The following is a 17,757-nucleotide window of genomic DNA, read 5'->3' as shown; positions in this document are numbered from 1 at the left end:
GCATAATGTGCACAAGACAACCAACCATATCACATTCTTTAGGGAGTTCTATTCCTAGGGAGCTAAAATTATTTTTAAATCCCTCTGGTTTTTTTTTTTTTTTTCTTCTTCTTCTTTATTAAATATACGGTTGACTGGCAGTCCAGTAAGTGACTGTCGAAATTAAATATTTGCTGATCTGAGCACAGGGCAGCTGCGATTGAAATGCACTAGGGTTCCCAGACTCTGCCCACCTCGCCCTTTTGCCGCCAGAGCAGCCCCTGTGGCAAATGTATTGAACCTCTAGGACTGCACCAAAGTATCCAAAATACTCAAAAGCCAAGGAAGGGAAGATGGAGATGCTGCAGGAAAAGCATTGCTTACTAGCAGGCAGCGCCACCATGCGGTCGCTAAATTTATTCATGTGTCAAGTGATGGTGCAAAGGTTCAAAGCCAGCCTACTAAAGGTGTATTTGGAATACTGGTGTATCGTCATGTACAGAGTATTTAAAGTTCAATTAACAAAGCCGAACCATAGTACTTGCCACATTGCTTCCCTTCCTCAATAATGTCTGAACAACACACAGGCAGGGGGTGTGTTTTTCTCATTTTGCATTACTGGATCTTGAATCCTTGATGCCTGACCCATGGCAGGCCTGCAATAAATAAGCGTGAAATAAATGAATAAATAAGTGAGACCACAGCTGTGTCCTGTCCTCGAGGAGCTCACAGTTAAGTTTCCATTTTACAGATGAATCAATTGAATCTCAAAGAGGGAATATGTTTCCTTAATGCCATACTGTTCATTAGCGGCAAAGCTGGTACAGAAAAGCTTTCCAGACTTTCTTCTTTTGTACCACATGCCTTGTTCTTCTTTCATGTGATTTCTGAAAACATCCTCATCATATTCTGCTGACCTCTCTCCCAGGAGTCTGCTCCAGTTGAGGCCTGAGTCCCACCCTTTTCTCTCCTGCTATGATTGTGCCTCTCCTTGTGGGTGTGCTGATGGCCCCCCGTGTGGGTGAGTAATGGTACTTGACACCATATTTTCTAGTTAGCATATAATTACTTAATATGACTGGGAGATATTGTTAAATTTCATCTGACTTGCTTATTAGAACTTTTTTGTCCCCCTGCCTGAGGAGTGATGAAAATCAAGGGTCAGTGATAAGCTCTAGGTGTAACTCAGTAGATATGTTTTAGCACCCTGTACATACATGAAAGGGTGGGTGGGAGACGGGGTGGAAAACAAGGTGCCAGTTAGAAACCTCCGTCCACCTGAGTGCAGTCTCCACTCCCCTTTGTTCCTGGGTGGCTGTCCCCTGATTTGCTGATTTCCTTGGAGCATGTTAACCTTCAAAACATACAGTAGAGTCCCTGCCCCCTTTGCAGGTCTGTCCAGAATAAAGGGCAGACAGTTCCATTTCCACGTTCTAAAGGGAGTCCCATAACACCAAAGCCTAAAGATATGCAAGCAAGCTCCTTAGCACACTGGGGTAATAACTTCAAGCTCACGTAGAGTCTTGGCTCAGCATTTGAGGCTTCTGGCCCTTTCCTATTTGCTTTCTTGTTTGTGTACTTGTGAAGCGCACAGATACCTGAACTTGCTGTTTTCCTTCCTCCAACTGGTTGGACTCCACATGGCTCGCTGATCTGGGTACCTGTCTCCTTCCCCTCCCAGATTCAGGTGAACTCTGGACCAATACACTAACCCTCTCCCTCTGTAAGGTGTTCTTCCAAACAGCAGTGATGAGGGTGAGGCAATGTGAATCCACAAATGTTTATTGATAATCTGTCTCGATCATGACCCAAGTTAGTAGGCAACACAAGAGATTTGCACATGACCCAGAAGATTGCCAGTTGAAAATTACAGTATAACCATTTGACATAAGACTCAAAGTCTTCTCTTCAAGCTAGACCCCTTCCAAACCCCAATCCCAGCCCTTGCCTCCAAGGCAGAGCAGATCAACCACTTGTTGCTGGGCTTCTATTGATTCTTTACTTCCTTCATGTATTTATTTTTCCTCATTAAAACATTCTTGTTATAATTTGGGTCCTCACTGCCAGAGCCACTGGGGATGGTAAGTCAGCAGCTCAGCCTTTCCCAAGACCTCACTCAACTTCAGCAAATTCCAGCTACGATACTGATGTGTCTCACTTTTGGTGACAAAAATGTAAAGAATTCTACAGTTTCTCAGTTTCTTCCTTATTTTTTCTTTTAAATGAGATTTAACTTAGCAAAACCCGTTTTCCTAATCTTTTTAGCTTATTTTCTTTTGTAGCTAATAGTTTCCTCTCTCAAAATAAAAATTTTACTTTGATCAAAACTGCACCTTCAACAACCCCACCTCTGCCACGTTTTACATGTGTCTTTTAAATTATTTATTTTTCTGTAAAATTGAGACCATTGAACATTTTCCTCCCTGTCCTTCTTGCTGTCTTCTTCCTCTTTCAATAGTTTGCTACTATATTGTGTAATAAAAATGATAATGATGTCCTCTATTATTATAAATTGTTAAAGACTTCTGGAGTGCTCCAAGAGATTTTATTCTCAAACATAAATACTTAGTGTTCAAAAAATAATAAGTCAAAGAAAGTTTAAACGCGAACATACATTTATGTATGAATTTGAATTTGCCACACCTGCAGCCCCAATTTTGCAGGGTGAGTGTATGACCACCACTGAGATGACTGCCCACCAAACAAATTCACCAGTTTTCAGTCCAGGCACTGTAGGGGGAAAGGTCCAGTTTTGAGGTTTTTGCCTCAAAGAAGTGGGAGTGGTGTGTTATTCATCTTCCAAGAAACAGATGCCAAGACCAGATCAAGTGTGGAAAGATTTCATTAAAAACTTGTGGGGAAAAAATGAGGAGGCAACCAGGACAGGCTGGGAGACAGTTCTGCAGGTGAAGGAAAGATGGGGAGGAGGGTAGGTGGACACATTCTAGACTATAGTTGGTCTAAGAAAGTCTGGCAAGGTCATCCAGGAGGAGTCCATCAGAGGAGTCCTGTGTCCCGCAGGAACCTGGCTCACCAGAGTATACCTGCTTGTGCTGAGTCTGGGCTGGGAGCAGCCATGGGGACTCGGGGGTCATAGGAGATGAGGCCTCTGTGCAAACACTGCCTTGGACTTCAGAGCACAGCCATTGGGTCCCAGGTCAGTTAAGCTTCCTGTGATTGGAGCTCTGTCAGATGCCTTCTCATAGCTGCCTCAGTAGCAAAATGAATCAGATTTCAAGACAATGCATTACACATGTTGATGATGGGGAGAGTCTTTGCACATGACAAGGTCTCTCCACATGTTTCTCCATCCCTGTAGCAGGGCTAGGAGCAGCCTCTGTGTTCGCTCCCTCAATACAGCAGGGCGAGTCGCTGACCCCCGTCTTCTCTGCACTGAGAGCGGGCTCATGACCTCCAGGGACAGGCGTCAGTCACCAGGAGGGCGGACAGATATGTGTTAGGAGAGGGAGGTTTCTTAGACCTTCCACCTAAACCATATGCTTTCTTTATCTGGGAGTTCTGCACTGGAGTTTATTCCATATTCCCCACGTCACAAGCCACGTGTTGGCTCCCACCTCCCACTGTCCTCTGCACATTTATCTCCTTCCAAATGGAACTCTGAGAGGGGGGCTGGGCAAAAACATAGGCTCTGTGCATTCTTAGTTGATCTGGGTAGAATACTTAATACTATGACATCCCACTCAAAATGGCTACCAGACCTTATCATTCTGCTATCTAGAGATGATATCTTCTAAGTATGCTTGAAGTTGACTAGACTAGGATTCTGTGAGTTTAGCAGGTCCTCGCCCATTGGCCATTTAATGGTGTAATTCAACTACTGTCTGTTCAGTCATTCATCAAACACATACCAGTTGAATTTCTGTTCTCTCTCTCTCTCTCTCTCTCTCTCTCTCTCTCTCTCACACACACACACACACACACACACACACGTATGTATATATTTTATATATACACACACACACAAATACAGCACTAGCTCTGCTCCTGGAATTATACAGATGCTATTTATATTCCTGCAAGTAACAGCAAACCTACTGACTCAGAATCAATTTTATTCTGGTGAATTTTGTCCTTATGTTGCTTCCGACCTTCCCTCATTCTCCCCCCACCGCACCACCGGACTTTATAAGTGAACTAATTCAGTCCTCTGGGATAAAACATGTTAAACCCAAGGTGACTGTTTTAGCTGCTAATGAACATGAGTGGGCGTCTTTACCCTGAAAGTAAGAAGGAGCACGGGAGAGCAGGCATGCCTCACCAGCACGCCTGTGTAATGAGGTCACCTCCCACCCTCCAGAATGGGGACTTAACCATCAGTTTCACGAAGAAAATTTGAGTAAAGCAATTACCCAGGAGCAGGCAATATTTTCCAATCACTGCTAAAGTGGGCAGTAGGTATTCTTAGCTGTTGGCTGTTGTGCTGATTAAACACTTTCCAAGGCAATTATGCCAAATGTGAAACGTGCCAGAGCAATTACATGGGCTCAAATGGAGCTGAAATCGTGAGCTTTCTTCCCCGTCTGAAAGTCTGCATTTTGCAGGGCACTGTCCCCTCAAAGCCCGTCATTTTCAGGAGGAAATTCCCTCTCCATGGGAACCATTCTGAGAACCCAGCAGAGAGGAGAGAGGCTGGTACAGGAACCTGGGAGGCCTGCTCACATTTCATTGTCAGTTCACAGCCCTGTGCTTCTGGCCTAGAGGGAGCATTTGCCTCCCAATCGCCCTGCACGCACTCAGGGCAGAGGGCATTCCTCTCACCCTCAATCTGAAGTCAGCCTACTGACTTGTTCTGTTTAGTCTGCACCATATATATATATATATATATACTTTTTAAATTTGAGCCAAGAGCTTAAAATTGGAAGAGTTTCCAAAAAAATTCAGATTTCCAACAAATTTTGAAAATTCAAATTGTGATTCTCTTTCCCCAAGACCCGGGTTGAGTCACAGCTGCCCCTCTCACAGTAGCCCGTGTCCCCCTAGTGCTCCACAGTCCCCTCCTTTCCCCACTGTTTCCTGGCATGGGGACTGCTCCTCTTGTTTGCATTATCCATCTGTCCCATGCAGAGATTTGGGTTTGCAAATCAGACCCCCATTTTCTCTGTCCAGGACAAGTGTAGTCAGCCCAAGTATTACTGGGTTCTGGGCCTCCCATCTTGGCCCTCCCAAGTCAGTCTTCATGGTTTCCTTCAACACACTCGACAAATATTGGTGAGGCTTCTCGGTGTGTCAAGTGAGGTCCTAGGCCCTCGAAGTCCAACAGTGATAAGGTTTCTGCCTTCAAAGGGCTCTAATCCAATGGGAGAGACGCAAGAGTAAAGAGACCCTGAGAATCAGCATAAAAAGTACTGTGGAAGAGGTCACCAGAAGTGGGGTTTGGAAGCTCAGAGGACAGAATCTCCCAGAATCAGAGGAAGAAGTAAGGAAAGGCTTCCACACAGTGTTGTTTAAACCAAGCCTCACAGGGTGAAGTGTTCAGCCAGCCTGAGTCATGGTCAAGGTATTCCACAGAGGGCACAGCCTGTGCAAAGGCCCAGGACCCAGGGCACACAGGGGGACTAGAGAGCAATCCAGGGTGCTTGGAGTGTAGGGGCCAAGAGGGGACATGGGCCCAGATGTACCAACCCGCAACAGTTCCCAAATACACCGCATAGTTTCACACCATTATCTCTTTGCTTTTGCCTCTTCCCCATCTTTCCTGACTGAAAAACTCTTCATTGCTCCAAATCATCTTCAACTGTCTCCCAATAACTCTGTGAAGTTTCTCTCAATACCACACTCCATCCCGTGGGTATTCTATAAGCATCATTAGGTGTCATCAAGGGAATGGGCAGAAAGTCTGGGATGCTCATCCTTTGATCTGGAAAGGTTCCAAGTGGCTCTAGTCTCCACTCCCTCCTGTTTCACAGGTGAGAAATCAGAGGTCTAAAGAGGCTACACCTGCCTAAGTCATGGAGCACAGCTGGCTGGGAATGGAGGACCAGTGCTCAGCCAACTTCATTTCAGGGAGAACTGGCTGCAACTGCTCCCAAACCATCTCCCCAAAGGGTCTGATAGCAAAGAGCCTGGGCTACCCAGCCCTGTGGGAGACCTGGTCCAGCTGCTCTGAGGCATCTTCAGGGTTTTATAGCTAAGGAAACTGCTCTTCCACCTGCTGAAGATGTCTGTGCCTCTCAAGATGATTCCATGGTGATGATAACGGGGTTGAGGAAGATACAATCCAAACAATGCAACCCATGAGTTAGTACAGAGGGGAAAGGGGACGGTGAATGGAAGAATTTGTTAATAATAGTAATGAATCCCTGGCATAACATTTGCGGGCCTGTAGCTCACCTGTTGATGTTATTTCTTTTCATCTTCACATTACTTATTTGAATCGATGTTACCAGATCTTTCAGGCATCAGTGTATCTTATATTGCTCCATTGCTCTAAACCCCCCGTAAGTCTCTATAGACTTCCAGGTTCTTAATAAGTATTGAGGCCCTTGGGGTGGCAGTGCAGCCTAGTGACCACGGCTGGGAAAAGATCAAGTCCAACCAGTTACCTGCCTGAAGATCTCATACAATTGAAAACTTACATCCATTTTGTTTCCACCGTGGGTAAGTGCAGAGTAGGGGACTATGTCTCATGAATCCACAACAGTTGTTGTTTAGCAGCATGTTAGGGAGAAGCAGGACGTGGTGCTGATCTTATAGCCATGACAGCAGCATTTATTCTGCTCTCCTCACCCACTTGTTCTCTGCAGAGGTAAAGGCGCCTGCTTTAAAGCGTATTTTTGTTCTTTCAGCACGTCAATAGTATTTTGCAAAGTGCTCTCCACTCAGTTAATAGCCTGGCATATCTGGGAGCTAATGGTCTTTTCCACAGTTTTTTAGCTATCATAACCTTCCTCACAATTTCCATTCCCAAGTTATTGATGGGAGGTTGCATTTTGTAGCACTAGTGCAGCCTAACCATGTAATGGGCATTTACCTGCTGATGTGGCCCCATGATGTGGCAGTAATGTGTCAGAATTTGCCACTTCTTCAGCTGCATCTTTGGAATGTTGTGATGTGTGCTGATTTTTATTATTTCACACCATATGCATGAATTGATATGTCATGAACATTTTATACTGCACTATTTCACTTTTACAAGATTCGATTTCACATAAAACATGACCACATTATAAAGACTTTTGAGTACGATAAAACTGACTTCAAACCTTGCTTCTACCTCTGTGTCACTTAACAAGTCACTTCACCCTTAGAGCATCAATATTCCATTGTGCAGAATGGAAAGACTAAGCCCTACTGCACTGGACCATTATGGGGGATGGGAGGCTCTCTGGAAAAGGTGACAACAGGAGCAAAAGCCTAAGGACCTGGAAGTAATTGGCTGTGGCAGGAGCAGGAAGGGCAGATCAGGAGGAAAGGAATCTGCAAAGGGAGAAGGAGCCAGATAATGTGAACCTTGAAGGCCACACTAAGGAAAGCCATGGAAGGTTTAAATAGGTGTGATAAGGATAGAGTTCTAGGAATGCAGTCTCCACGAAGACTCACTCACCAGGGGAGGGTAGCTGTCTGAACTCCCTCACATCCTCAGTCATCCTCAGTATTATAAGTCTTTTCCTGGGTGCTGGGACACGTCCTGACTCTAAGCAAGGGCCCCAGGATGTTCGCAGACCTTACCGCAGCCACCCCTGCCTAGAGGATTCTGGGAGGCTTTGGGGGAATAGAAATAGATACTGGAATGAGTCAGAAGACCAGGTTTGAGGCCACACTTTCCTAGACTCCGGCCATGAGATTTTGGGCACATTACCCTTCTCTGAGCCCCAAGTTGATCCTCTGTGAAATGGAGACAATTGTATCTGTCTGGCAAGATGCCTGCAAACATAAAATGATGCAATGTGTATATCATAAACTGCACAATTATTGGCTCAGGAAAGATCTCAACAAACAGTCTGCATTTGTCTTTCACACTGGAGAAGAAAAAACATCAAGACTTAAAGAGATCTAAAGATGATCCTATCCAGCCCTTGCCATAGAGATGAGAATACTATAGGATAGGACTTGAAGGCAAAGTGGGAACTGGCATCTGGGATTCCAGACTTCCAATCTTGTACTCACTACTATCCTTTCTCTGGCTGTGCTGTTCTCTGCAGCCATCACACTTGTCCCTGCATCCACCTTTATTTTCTCTGCTCTCCTTTTTTGGAAATGTTCTTAACTCATCTATTATCCAACTTCTGTCCAACTCCTGCCTGATCTTTAGATCAGCTCAAGGATGTCTTCCCCAATCATCCCAAGGCTAATGAGATCTTACTCCTGTGAATATTTGGCATCTATGCATGTATCATGACACAGGAAAAAGCATGGACTTTGGAGCCCAACAGACATGGGTTCACATCTCAGCTTAGTGACTATTCTGTTTTGTGACTAGGAGCAAAGATCTATATCTCTCTGGCTCCAGTCTGCTCATCTGTAGAATGGGGATAACAATATCTATATCACAGGACATTATGAGATTACATGAAATAACATGGACTTCTGGGGTTATGTCTCAGTCTGTTTGTGCTGCTATAACAAAATATCAAAGATTGGGTTATTTATAAAAACCAGAAATTTATTTCTTACAGCTCTGGAGGCTGGGAAGTCTAAGATCAAGGTGCCAAATGATTTGGTATCTAGTGAGGACCTTCTTGCTGTGTCCTCATGTGGCAGAAGGGACAAATGCTGTGTCTTTACATGGTGGAAGAGCAGAAGGAAAAAAAATGGCCAAACTACTTCCCTTCAACCCTTAAATAAGGGCATTAATCCCACTTGTAAGGGAAGAAACCTCAAGACCTAATCACCTCCAAAAGACCCCGTCTTTTAGTACTGTCACCTTGGACCTTAAGTTCTACTACATAAATTTTGATACATTCATGTCATAGCGAAGTACATTGATGATAGTGTATAATGCATAAATGATTTTTAAAAAATTCTTTTAAAAAAATTTTAGTTTTACAATTTTTAAAATTTATTTTTATTTGTTCTTGTCGACAATTTATAATGGCTTTCCATTTATAAATAAAATTTTCCTTTTAAAGTAAATGTATTAACCTTTTAAAAAGCGATTGGCTTGTTAAAAATTTCCCATGGACAGCTTTAAAATTTTCTTTTTGCAATTCTGTCAAATTAACTTTATATATTTTGAGACCATGTTATTATGTGCATACAAGTTTAGAGTTGTTGGAACTCCCAGATGAAACAAAACTTTTTATAATTGGGAAGTAAATCAAGCCCTCTTTTAATAAGACAAAATAATTAAATTGACTCAAAAATATGTATTAAGGAATAATAGTAGAGGCAATATGCTAGTGACTGAAATTTGAAGAATTTTGAGGGGATGGTATATGGACAGCACCAGCCCTGGTACTGGCAGCAACAACAAGCATCATTGCTTCCACCGTTGTTATTCATCTCACCAATAGGATTGTCTCCACGAGGAACAACTCAGCTGGCCCCACTGGCTCCCTCAGCAAGGTTTTCCGGAAACTCCAAAGGGAAAGAATTTTATCATAAGAAAGTGAAAGAGGCAGCTTCCGAATATTAGTTGAAGGGATAACAAATAACAAGAGATAGAGTCTAGACAGATGGTCACTATATCAGTCAGGATCCCTCCCCTGGCCCAGATTCTTTCTCTCTAAGCTGGTGGTGCTAAACTGGTGGTGCTCTTGCACGCATGCACACATGCACACATACACCCACTGGATGTATGTGTTAGGGGGAAGGTTTCTACTTGTATCTAGTGGGCAGATGCCAGGTTTGCTGCTAAACATCCTACAGTGTATGGGGCAATCTCCAACCCAAAATGTCAATAGTGTAAGGCTGAGAAACTTGCTCTAAGTCAAGCATGGACAAGTCAGGCATTATCTGGGATAACCTCCTGAACAGATTTAATGTAATATGTTTCTGTGAAGGCTGACCCTTTGTTGCTTTCAAATGGATGAGGTGTCCAGACAGTGTCAAACTGAAAGTCCTGGCTACATAACTCTCCACTTGATGGAGAAAGATAAAAATCTTTTGACGGTTTTAGATGACCTACGTGCTTTATATTACTGGGGGTGGAACGTGAAAATGAACACATCTGAAAGCTCTCTGAGTCTTTAGGGAACAAATCTGTGACCAAACTGGAATTCCAGCTCCCCTCCATTTGTCCCCATTGCCCCATTGCCCCATTATGGCCCCTGCCATAATGAAATGCTGGCTGGGGGTGTAGTAGTATTTGGATATTGGTATAGCTCTCCCAGCCTATCAACATTATATCCCACAAGCAACACTTTTCAAGGTGAGGTTTCTAGACCACTACCTTCAAAACTAGCTGGGGAGCTTGTTAAAAATATTTATATCTGAGCTGCACTCCTGGATCAGAAGTTGGATCAGACTTGACTGAGGGCACAGGCATCAGAATGTATACTAAGCCTGCATCCCAGGTGATTTTGATGTTGATAGTCTGGGGAAAACTTTTGTCCTTGATCTTTTCCATGTCTTTACTTCTTTCCACCAGTGCTTTTTCTCAAGAGACTCTAAAACAAACATGCAATCTAACAATATGCTTTATATGCAAAGACAGCTTCAAGATAAATCCCCAAATCTCTCCATCCCCAACCAAAATGCTACAGTTAAGGACAATCAATATAGAACACAAGGGCTATCCCAGCCACCCCCTTATTTTTTTTCAAGGGCTACCACACAGATATGGCACATAGCAGGTACTACAAAAATAAGCATGGAATTGTATTTATGTGCATCCCCCTTGTTTTCCTAGCTGTCACCTCCCAGACCTAGCCAGCAAGTGGGTGGTGGCAGTGTTTAGCTAACTTTGCTCTGTCTTCCTTATCTATAGGGAGCCATGCTCTGGACACTCCACAACTTCCACGGGAGCTGCCTCCAGGACTCTCCAAAAACATCAGTAAGAATTCTTTGTACCTTATTAGGAGCTGTGTGGAAAGTTTCCTAGGATTTTGGCAGAGAAAACGGCCCTTTCTGAATATACACCCAAAGGCCACTCACTGCTGTGGCATTTGTAATTAAAGTAATTCATGTAGGACTCAAAATGATCTCCCCAACAGTTGACCCACCATTGACATCTTCTTCAAAAAAAGTCTAAAACTTCCCATCAAAGACAAAGGTTGGCTTAAAGGGAAACCCAGAGAAGGAAGTAAGTGGACTGGTCATGAAGGTTCTGTGCTAACTGTACTGCAGCTTCAAACTGAGCTCCGAGCTTCCTAGAAGGCATGCGCAAAAGGGATAGATAATGTATCGTTTGCTCTGGCTGTGAGAAAGGAGGCTTCGTGTAGTGGATTGAATTATGTCCCCCCAAAACTCATTGGAGCTCGAATTGTGTCCCCCAAGTTTTATGTATTAGAAACTTAGCCCCCACTGTGACTGATAAGAGGGTGGGAAATTCTATTATGGTAGTTTAAAAGTGGGGCCTTGAAGGGGTGATTAGATTATAGGACCATGCCATAGTGAATGGATTAAAAAATGGTGGTCAGGGGCCTGGTTCTGAGGGCTTTAAAAGAAAAGGAGTGTCTCTCTGCTCTCTCTGCATCCACCTTCTTGCAATGTGAGACCCCTGGGTCACTGTTGCCATCACCAGATGGACTTTGGACTTCCCAGTCTCAGAAACTGTAAGCAATAAGTTTCATTTTCTTTATAAATTATCCAGTCTCCGGTGTTCTGTTATAGCAACACAAAATGGACTAATACACTCTGTATTTGTTTCTTGGGGAAGGGAAAGTTTTCCTGGTGATGGATTATAAAGATTTCTCAGGCGGGCCCTTACGTGCGCCTGGCTGAAGAACATAACACATAGTGAATTAGCTGGTGATGTTAGCCCTGAATCAGGGGTTCATCTACAACCTTTCAGAGAGGTGAGTTGGGTCAACCATGTTGTTTATGCACAAGCCCATGCAAGCAAAGGGATCAATCCCACTCAGAACAAAATGACAAGTGCCTCTCTCCAAATAGTATAACTCCCATAGGAACTGCAGTACCCACCAGGAGGCCTTCTTCAAGCAGACATTCGACTCCCAGGCCACACTTGACACTTAGAAGGATCCAGGGCAGGAAACCCAGTATGCCAGCAGGCCACAGCAGGTACTCCTCTTCAGCAGAATAGACTTTGCAGCAATCTACACAGCAGTCCAGGAGCCCCTAGGTAACAGCTCAGGTGCAAGGGGATAGGAGCCACATGGAGCAGCCACAGAACCAGCCCAGGCCTAGAAGCTTCATTTTCTGTAGAAATCAGTATCTCTAGTAACAGCTTGACAGGTATAATTTCTAGCGTGCTCAGTTACAAAAGCCATCACTCTGAAGGAGACCCACAGGTATTTATAGCTCAACCATAGTTCCTCCCAGTCCGGATACACCCTACCATCCAGGGGTCATGTCTACCACTGAGCAATGTTGCCTCATAACAGTCCACATTTCATCTTTGTCAGGTTTCCTTGGTAGTATTACCAGAGAGTTAGGCCAAGATCAAATTTGTTCTCAGAGAGAAGGAGAAAAGGTTTGACCCCCCCCCCCCCCAGGACAGGGAAAGGGAAAGGGAGAGAAACCAAGACTCTTTGTTTTTCTTTCTTCAACTTAGATATCTCACTCTTCAATGGGATGCTGAAAAATGTGGAAAATGTAGCTGAAATTTTTGGTAAGTTAATCCTGAAATTGCTTTCATCCACCATGTGTCAGGGCATAGAGTGTACGGGAAGTCTAAGGAAGTTAACGGGCCTTGGTCTCTGCCCTCCGAGCTCCCAGCAGTGTGGCCCAGCCAGCTCTCAATGATGTGACCCAGGTTCTGGTGAAAACAGTGATGCTTTTTACTGCAGGGTGAGTCACTGAATTACCATGTGCTTTCGTATTCCTTACTTCATTGTCCTGACCACAAATTTGCCAGGAAGGGAATGGTATCCCCGTTTTACACATAAGGGAACTGAGCCTGATGGAGTTAAGTGACTTGCCAAGGCCACACAGCTAGAAGGGAGAAGTTCTCCTCTGAGTCCAGAGCTTCGTCCCCTACACCAAAGTATCCCTCCCCAACTAGTATATATGAGGGTACTTCAAAAAGTTCATGGGAAAATATAATTGAGAGATAATATGAATATTTCCATGAACTTTTTAAGGTACCCTCATATACATAAAGCTTAAGGATTTCAAAGGGTGTCAGGTATTCCATTAGTTAGTTACATATCTACTATGCAACTCTCAGGACACCATGAAGGTTCCTATCATCAATTATTAATAGTTCCTCCCAAATGATTAACCTGAGCAAGGAGACTCAGAACTATTGTTGGGTTAGACAACGTTGGACATAATGTGGCATATAATAAATGTATATATACATATATGACTCAGTGCAGGCACTCTGTGCATTTTTGAATGGAAATGCATGTTTACACAAACACCCACACATACACAAACCTTAGGATGGCTTTTCCCATCGGCATAGAATTATTTCTTCATTTTTCTGATTAGGCCTTGTGGAAATAAAACATGGGAAAGGAAGTTCGAATGAGGTGGGAAGAAGCCAGAAGAACAGTCAGGGGCACAACTAGTCAAGTAGCCTTTGATCTCCCCAAGCTCCCTCCTGTGACCCTGTGCATTTTAAATCAGTGGTATGGATCACCCCATTTAGCACTTAATGGTATTTCCAGTGAGAAAAGCAGAAAATGAGAAGGGCAAGCACGAGGTTTAGAGTCAGAAACAGTCAATATTGTTTCCTTGCCAATTTTGTTTGCTCTATATTTTAGGGCAAATCATCATCCCTGGTTGATCCCTTGAGCAAGTCTCTCACCTTCAGTTTCTTCACCTGTGAAATGGAGGTGACAGAATAGCATCTGCCTTGCAGGATTAACATGGGGTTTATGGGATAACAGACAAAGTGAACGCTCTCTAGCACATCATGCACTCTGTCAATCTTAACTATTGTACTGTTGAAAACACCTAGTGCAGCTTCTGGCACCTACCAGGTGCTCAACGATTGTGAGTCTGTGCCCCTTTCCTTCCTAAACAGGCTTATCGTTCTGTAGAGTTAGCACTGTATTATTTGAAATCCATTCAGCAAACTAATAGCAACACAAATAACAAAGACATTTGATTATTTCACACAGCAAGCAGTCCAAAGGCACCAGGACTGGTTCAATAGCTCGACACGGGTATCAGAGACCCAGCAGGCTCTCTCTACGTTGCTCCACTGCTGTCCTGAGCATCTGGTTTCCCAGCATTAGGCTTGGGGTCTCATGGTTGCAATTCGGTTGCTACACTTCCAGCCAGCATATCCTCATCCACATTCAAGAAGAAAGATGTAGATCGAAAGGATTTTCTTACATGCCTTTGTTTTTCATTAGAGAAGAAATATGTCCTAGAAGCCTGTAACAGACTTCCTCTTCAGTTTTTTTGGCCTGATCTAGGTCTCATGCTCAGTCCTAAATCAATCACTGGTATGGAAGCATGGGATTACCATGACCAGCCGAGAATGAGCATTAAGCATCCCCAGGGACTTAAGGAGAAGGCTCACCTTTCCTGAGAATGTCTCAGTTTTGTTTAGTAAGGAAGATGTGGGAAATGGCTGGTGGATGGGCAGCCAACAGGGACCACCCATGTCTTAGAAACCTGCCTCCCTGCAATTGTCTGGAACACAGTGGCAGGTACTTACTAGAAGGATGAGGCTCCATCAGCCTGAGGTGTAGGGGGCCAGGGAACTGGGGCTCCCTCCCAGACTCTGGCTCCCAGTGCCCACCAGCCCACCCCCGTCCACCCAGACTGCCTGGGCTCCCACTTCACCTGGCTGCAGGCTGTCTTCACCAACTTCCCTGCGCTGCTCCAGTTTGTGAATGGTATGAAGTGTCTGGCTGGTCTCTGCCCCCGGGACTTTGAAGACTATGGCTGCGCCTGCAGGTTTGAGATGGAAGGGCTGCCCGTGGATGAGCCCGACAGGTAAGGAAGACCAACAGGTGAGCTCATGGGAGGCCTGCTCAATAGCTTGTGCAGAACACAAATATGCAAACTGTCCTGGACTAGGGACTCAGGAGCCATCTTAATCCCACTACTTACCAGCTGGTCACTGGCTTTCTCATCTCTGCATTGTAGTATAATCTGTGGTTTTCTCTCATTCCAGAGAGTTATTAAGATCCAATGTTATGGCCGATGTGCAAAGTTTCATTTTATTGTTTCTTAAAGTTTGGGTCCACCTCTATTAGAATCCCTGTATGCTTGCTAAAATGTGGATTCCTGGGACTCATCCCCGGCCTATTGACTCAGGCGGGATACCTTTAGGTGGAACCTGGAAGTCTGAATTTTAAATAAACTCCCCAGGTGACTCTATTGCATAATAAAATTTAAGAATGATTTTTTATTCAGAGCAGTCCTGGCCACCAGGGATGAAACAACTATGCAACTATGAAGGTTTCTGTTCAATTTTCAACAAACATGAGCTAAATACCAATAATGTAGGAACACTGTGCTTAAGAGAAACAGAACGCTATCCCTGCTTTAAAGCTGTGAATGTCTAGTGGAGAATACAGTTGTCCTTTGGTAACCACAGGGGATTGATTCCAGGACCCCCCACGGATACCAGAATCAGTGGGTGATCTAGTCCCTTATAGTTAGCCCTCTGTATCCATGGATTCCACATCTGTGGATACCAAGGCCCTGCTGTGTAGAGAAAATGTAAGTGGCAATAAAGATGTGCTCCCTTCCTACATAAACAGGAAGTACACATTACAACAAGATACCAACTTTTACCCATCAGATTGACAATAAAATTTAAAACCTAGAAGCACTAAGCATTAGCAAGGATATGACAAGCAGGAACTGGAAACAGGAGGGTTAACTGGGACTTTCATCAATTTGGGAAATTTTGTGCTGTTTTAAGGAATATTACCTATGACCCAGTAATTCCAATTATCTGCTCCTTGCTGATTCTGTGATCTTAGGCAAGTTATTCAGCTTCTTTGTGCTCCACTTTCCTCATCTAGAAAATGAAGGCAATAACATCTACCTCACAGAGTTATTATTTAGGATGAAATGACCACATTGAGTTAAATCGATTGGGACTCTGCCTGACGTGTTGGGTATTCAAGAGCACGAGTGATTGGTAGCAGAAGTGACAGCAGCCATAGCAGCAGTCACAATAGCAACAATAGTAGTAGTAACAGTCACAGTGTAGCTATAGTAGTAGCAGCAAGAGCGGCAGCAGTGGTAGTAGAAATGGTAGGGGTACTAGTAAAGAAGTAGTTGTAGCCATAGTAATAGCAGCAGCACAACTAGGATGTCGGAAAGGGGAGCTGAGCCTGGGTCTGAACTCTGCTCCATGAAGCAAGCCCCACGCCACTGGAATTACACCTGGGCCCAAATCCAGTGTGATGGAGTGTGTGCTTTCATCTACACAGACGCATAGAAGGTAGGGAAGCAATCTCCTTTGTAAAGTATTGGACGGCTCACACCTGCCCCGGCATCTCTCCTCCAGGATGTCTTGACTTCCAGGCACCAGGGCAACCTCGGTGCCCCCAAACATGGTGCTTGTCTTTCTTGCACCTACCATGCATGACAGTGTGTGTGCACAAGGTCGTCTCCATGCTCCACTCAACCTCTTTCAAGGAGGGTCTTTACCATATTATTTCTTTGTACGCCCCATGCTGACTACAGCACCTGGCATATAGGAGGGGCTCAATAAACTAACTGATTCACCAGGTGGTAAATCTCCAATTGCTTTTTGGAGATTAAAAATAAATTAATTAATTAAAAAAGGATATATCCTTGGTTGACAAAGAATGATGGCTTTGGAATTAAACACATGTGTTTCACTCCAAACCTGTAAAAAAGGGTGTATGTTTCCTCTGAACCAAAAGGGCAGTTTCCCGTCTTGGGGACCACGAGCGAACAGTCTCCTGGAGCAAGCTTGTTGACATTTTCAGGGATGTTTCTGGGAACATATTTTACTTTCAGGTCCTCCGTTACCGCTTCCTTTAGTTATTAAAACACCTTATAAACCCAGAAGTCAGAGAAAGGAAGCAGTAATTTATCACTGTCTTCTACCCAAAAGGAGTGATCAAAGCACCGATGTCCCTAAATTGTCAGAATAGTGGGTCACACCAGATTTCAATTACTTTACACAGTTGAAATGCTGGGGGTGGAGCACAGGTTGTTTCCACCTTGAACTTGCACATCAATATTCCAGAAATAATTACTGTCATTTATTGAGTGCCCATCACAAGGTAGGATCTATGTAGACATTTTTTTAATCCAAAAACTGCTTATGAGTTACTATGAGAAATTGAGCAGCTTGCCCAAGGTCATCAGCTGCTTGTATATTTTTTCTTCTTTACGTCACTCTCCACTCATCTCCTGTCTGCACTACAAGAGCCACCTGACCTCAGTGTCACCTTGTTCTGGAAGCAGCCTTGACCTTGGGAAGTTACAGAGCTTGTGTGACTCAGCGTCCCCCTATGTAAATGTTCATAATAATAAGCGCACCTGCTGTATAGCATCCATGTGCGGGCTAAAGGAGTTAATAATTGTGACGTACTTAGAACATAGGCTGGTGCCTGGTAAGTACTACAAATGTTAGCTGCTATAACAAAAACAACAATAATAGTTATCATTATTCCTGTGGAGGAAGGGGAAGTTAAGGAGTCTGAATGCAGGAGCTCCTTTGACAGCCCATTTCAGGTCCCGCTCTGCCTTGCAGTTCCTATTATAGTTTCTTGGGCTCTCATTTTGTCCCCCAGACCAAGC

At 44.1% G+C, this 17,757-nt stretch overlaps 1 protein-coding gene across 1 annotated transcript in view; it reads left to right on the top strand.

The window, feature by feature from the left end:
• Positions 1-332: 332 nt before the first annotated feature.
• OC90 (otoconin 90) overlaps positions 333-17,757 on the top strand; it is a 38,201-nt gene continuing 20,776 nt past the window's right edge. Inside the window, exons 1-5 of the mRNA XM_063079277.1 lie at positions 333-475; positions 3,299-3,435; positions 10,868-10,933; positions 12,617-12,673; positions 14,784-14,958. Coding sequence (XP_062935347.1) covers positions 333-475; positions 3,299-3,435; positions 10,868-10,933; positions 12,617-12,673; positions 14,784-14,958 — 578 coding nt within the window. The remainder of the gene's footprint in view (positions 476-3,298; positions 3,436-10,867; positions 10,934-12,616; positions 12,674-14,783; positions 14,959-17,757) is intronic.

The sequence above is a fragment of the Cynocephalus volans genome, chromosome 15, assembly GCF_027409185.1.
Source record: "Cynocephalus volans isolate mCynVol1 chromosome 15, mCynVol1.pri, whole genome shotgun sequence".
In the NCBI taxonomy this organism is placed as follows: Eukaryota; Metazoa; Chordata; class Mammalia; order Dermoptera; family Cynocephalidae; genus Cynocephalus; species Cynocephalus volans.
The sequence above is the reverse complement of the archived record's forward strand: the minus strand, read 5'-3'. Positions and strand labels throughout refer to the sequence as shown.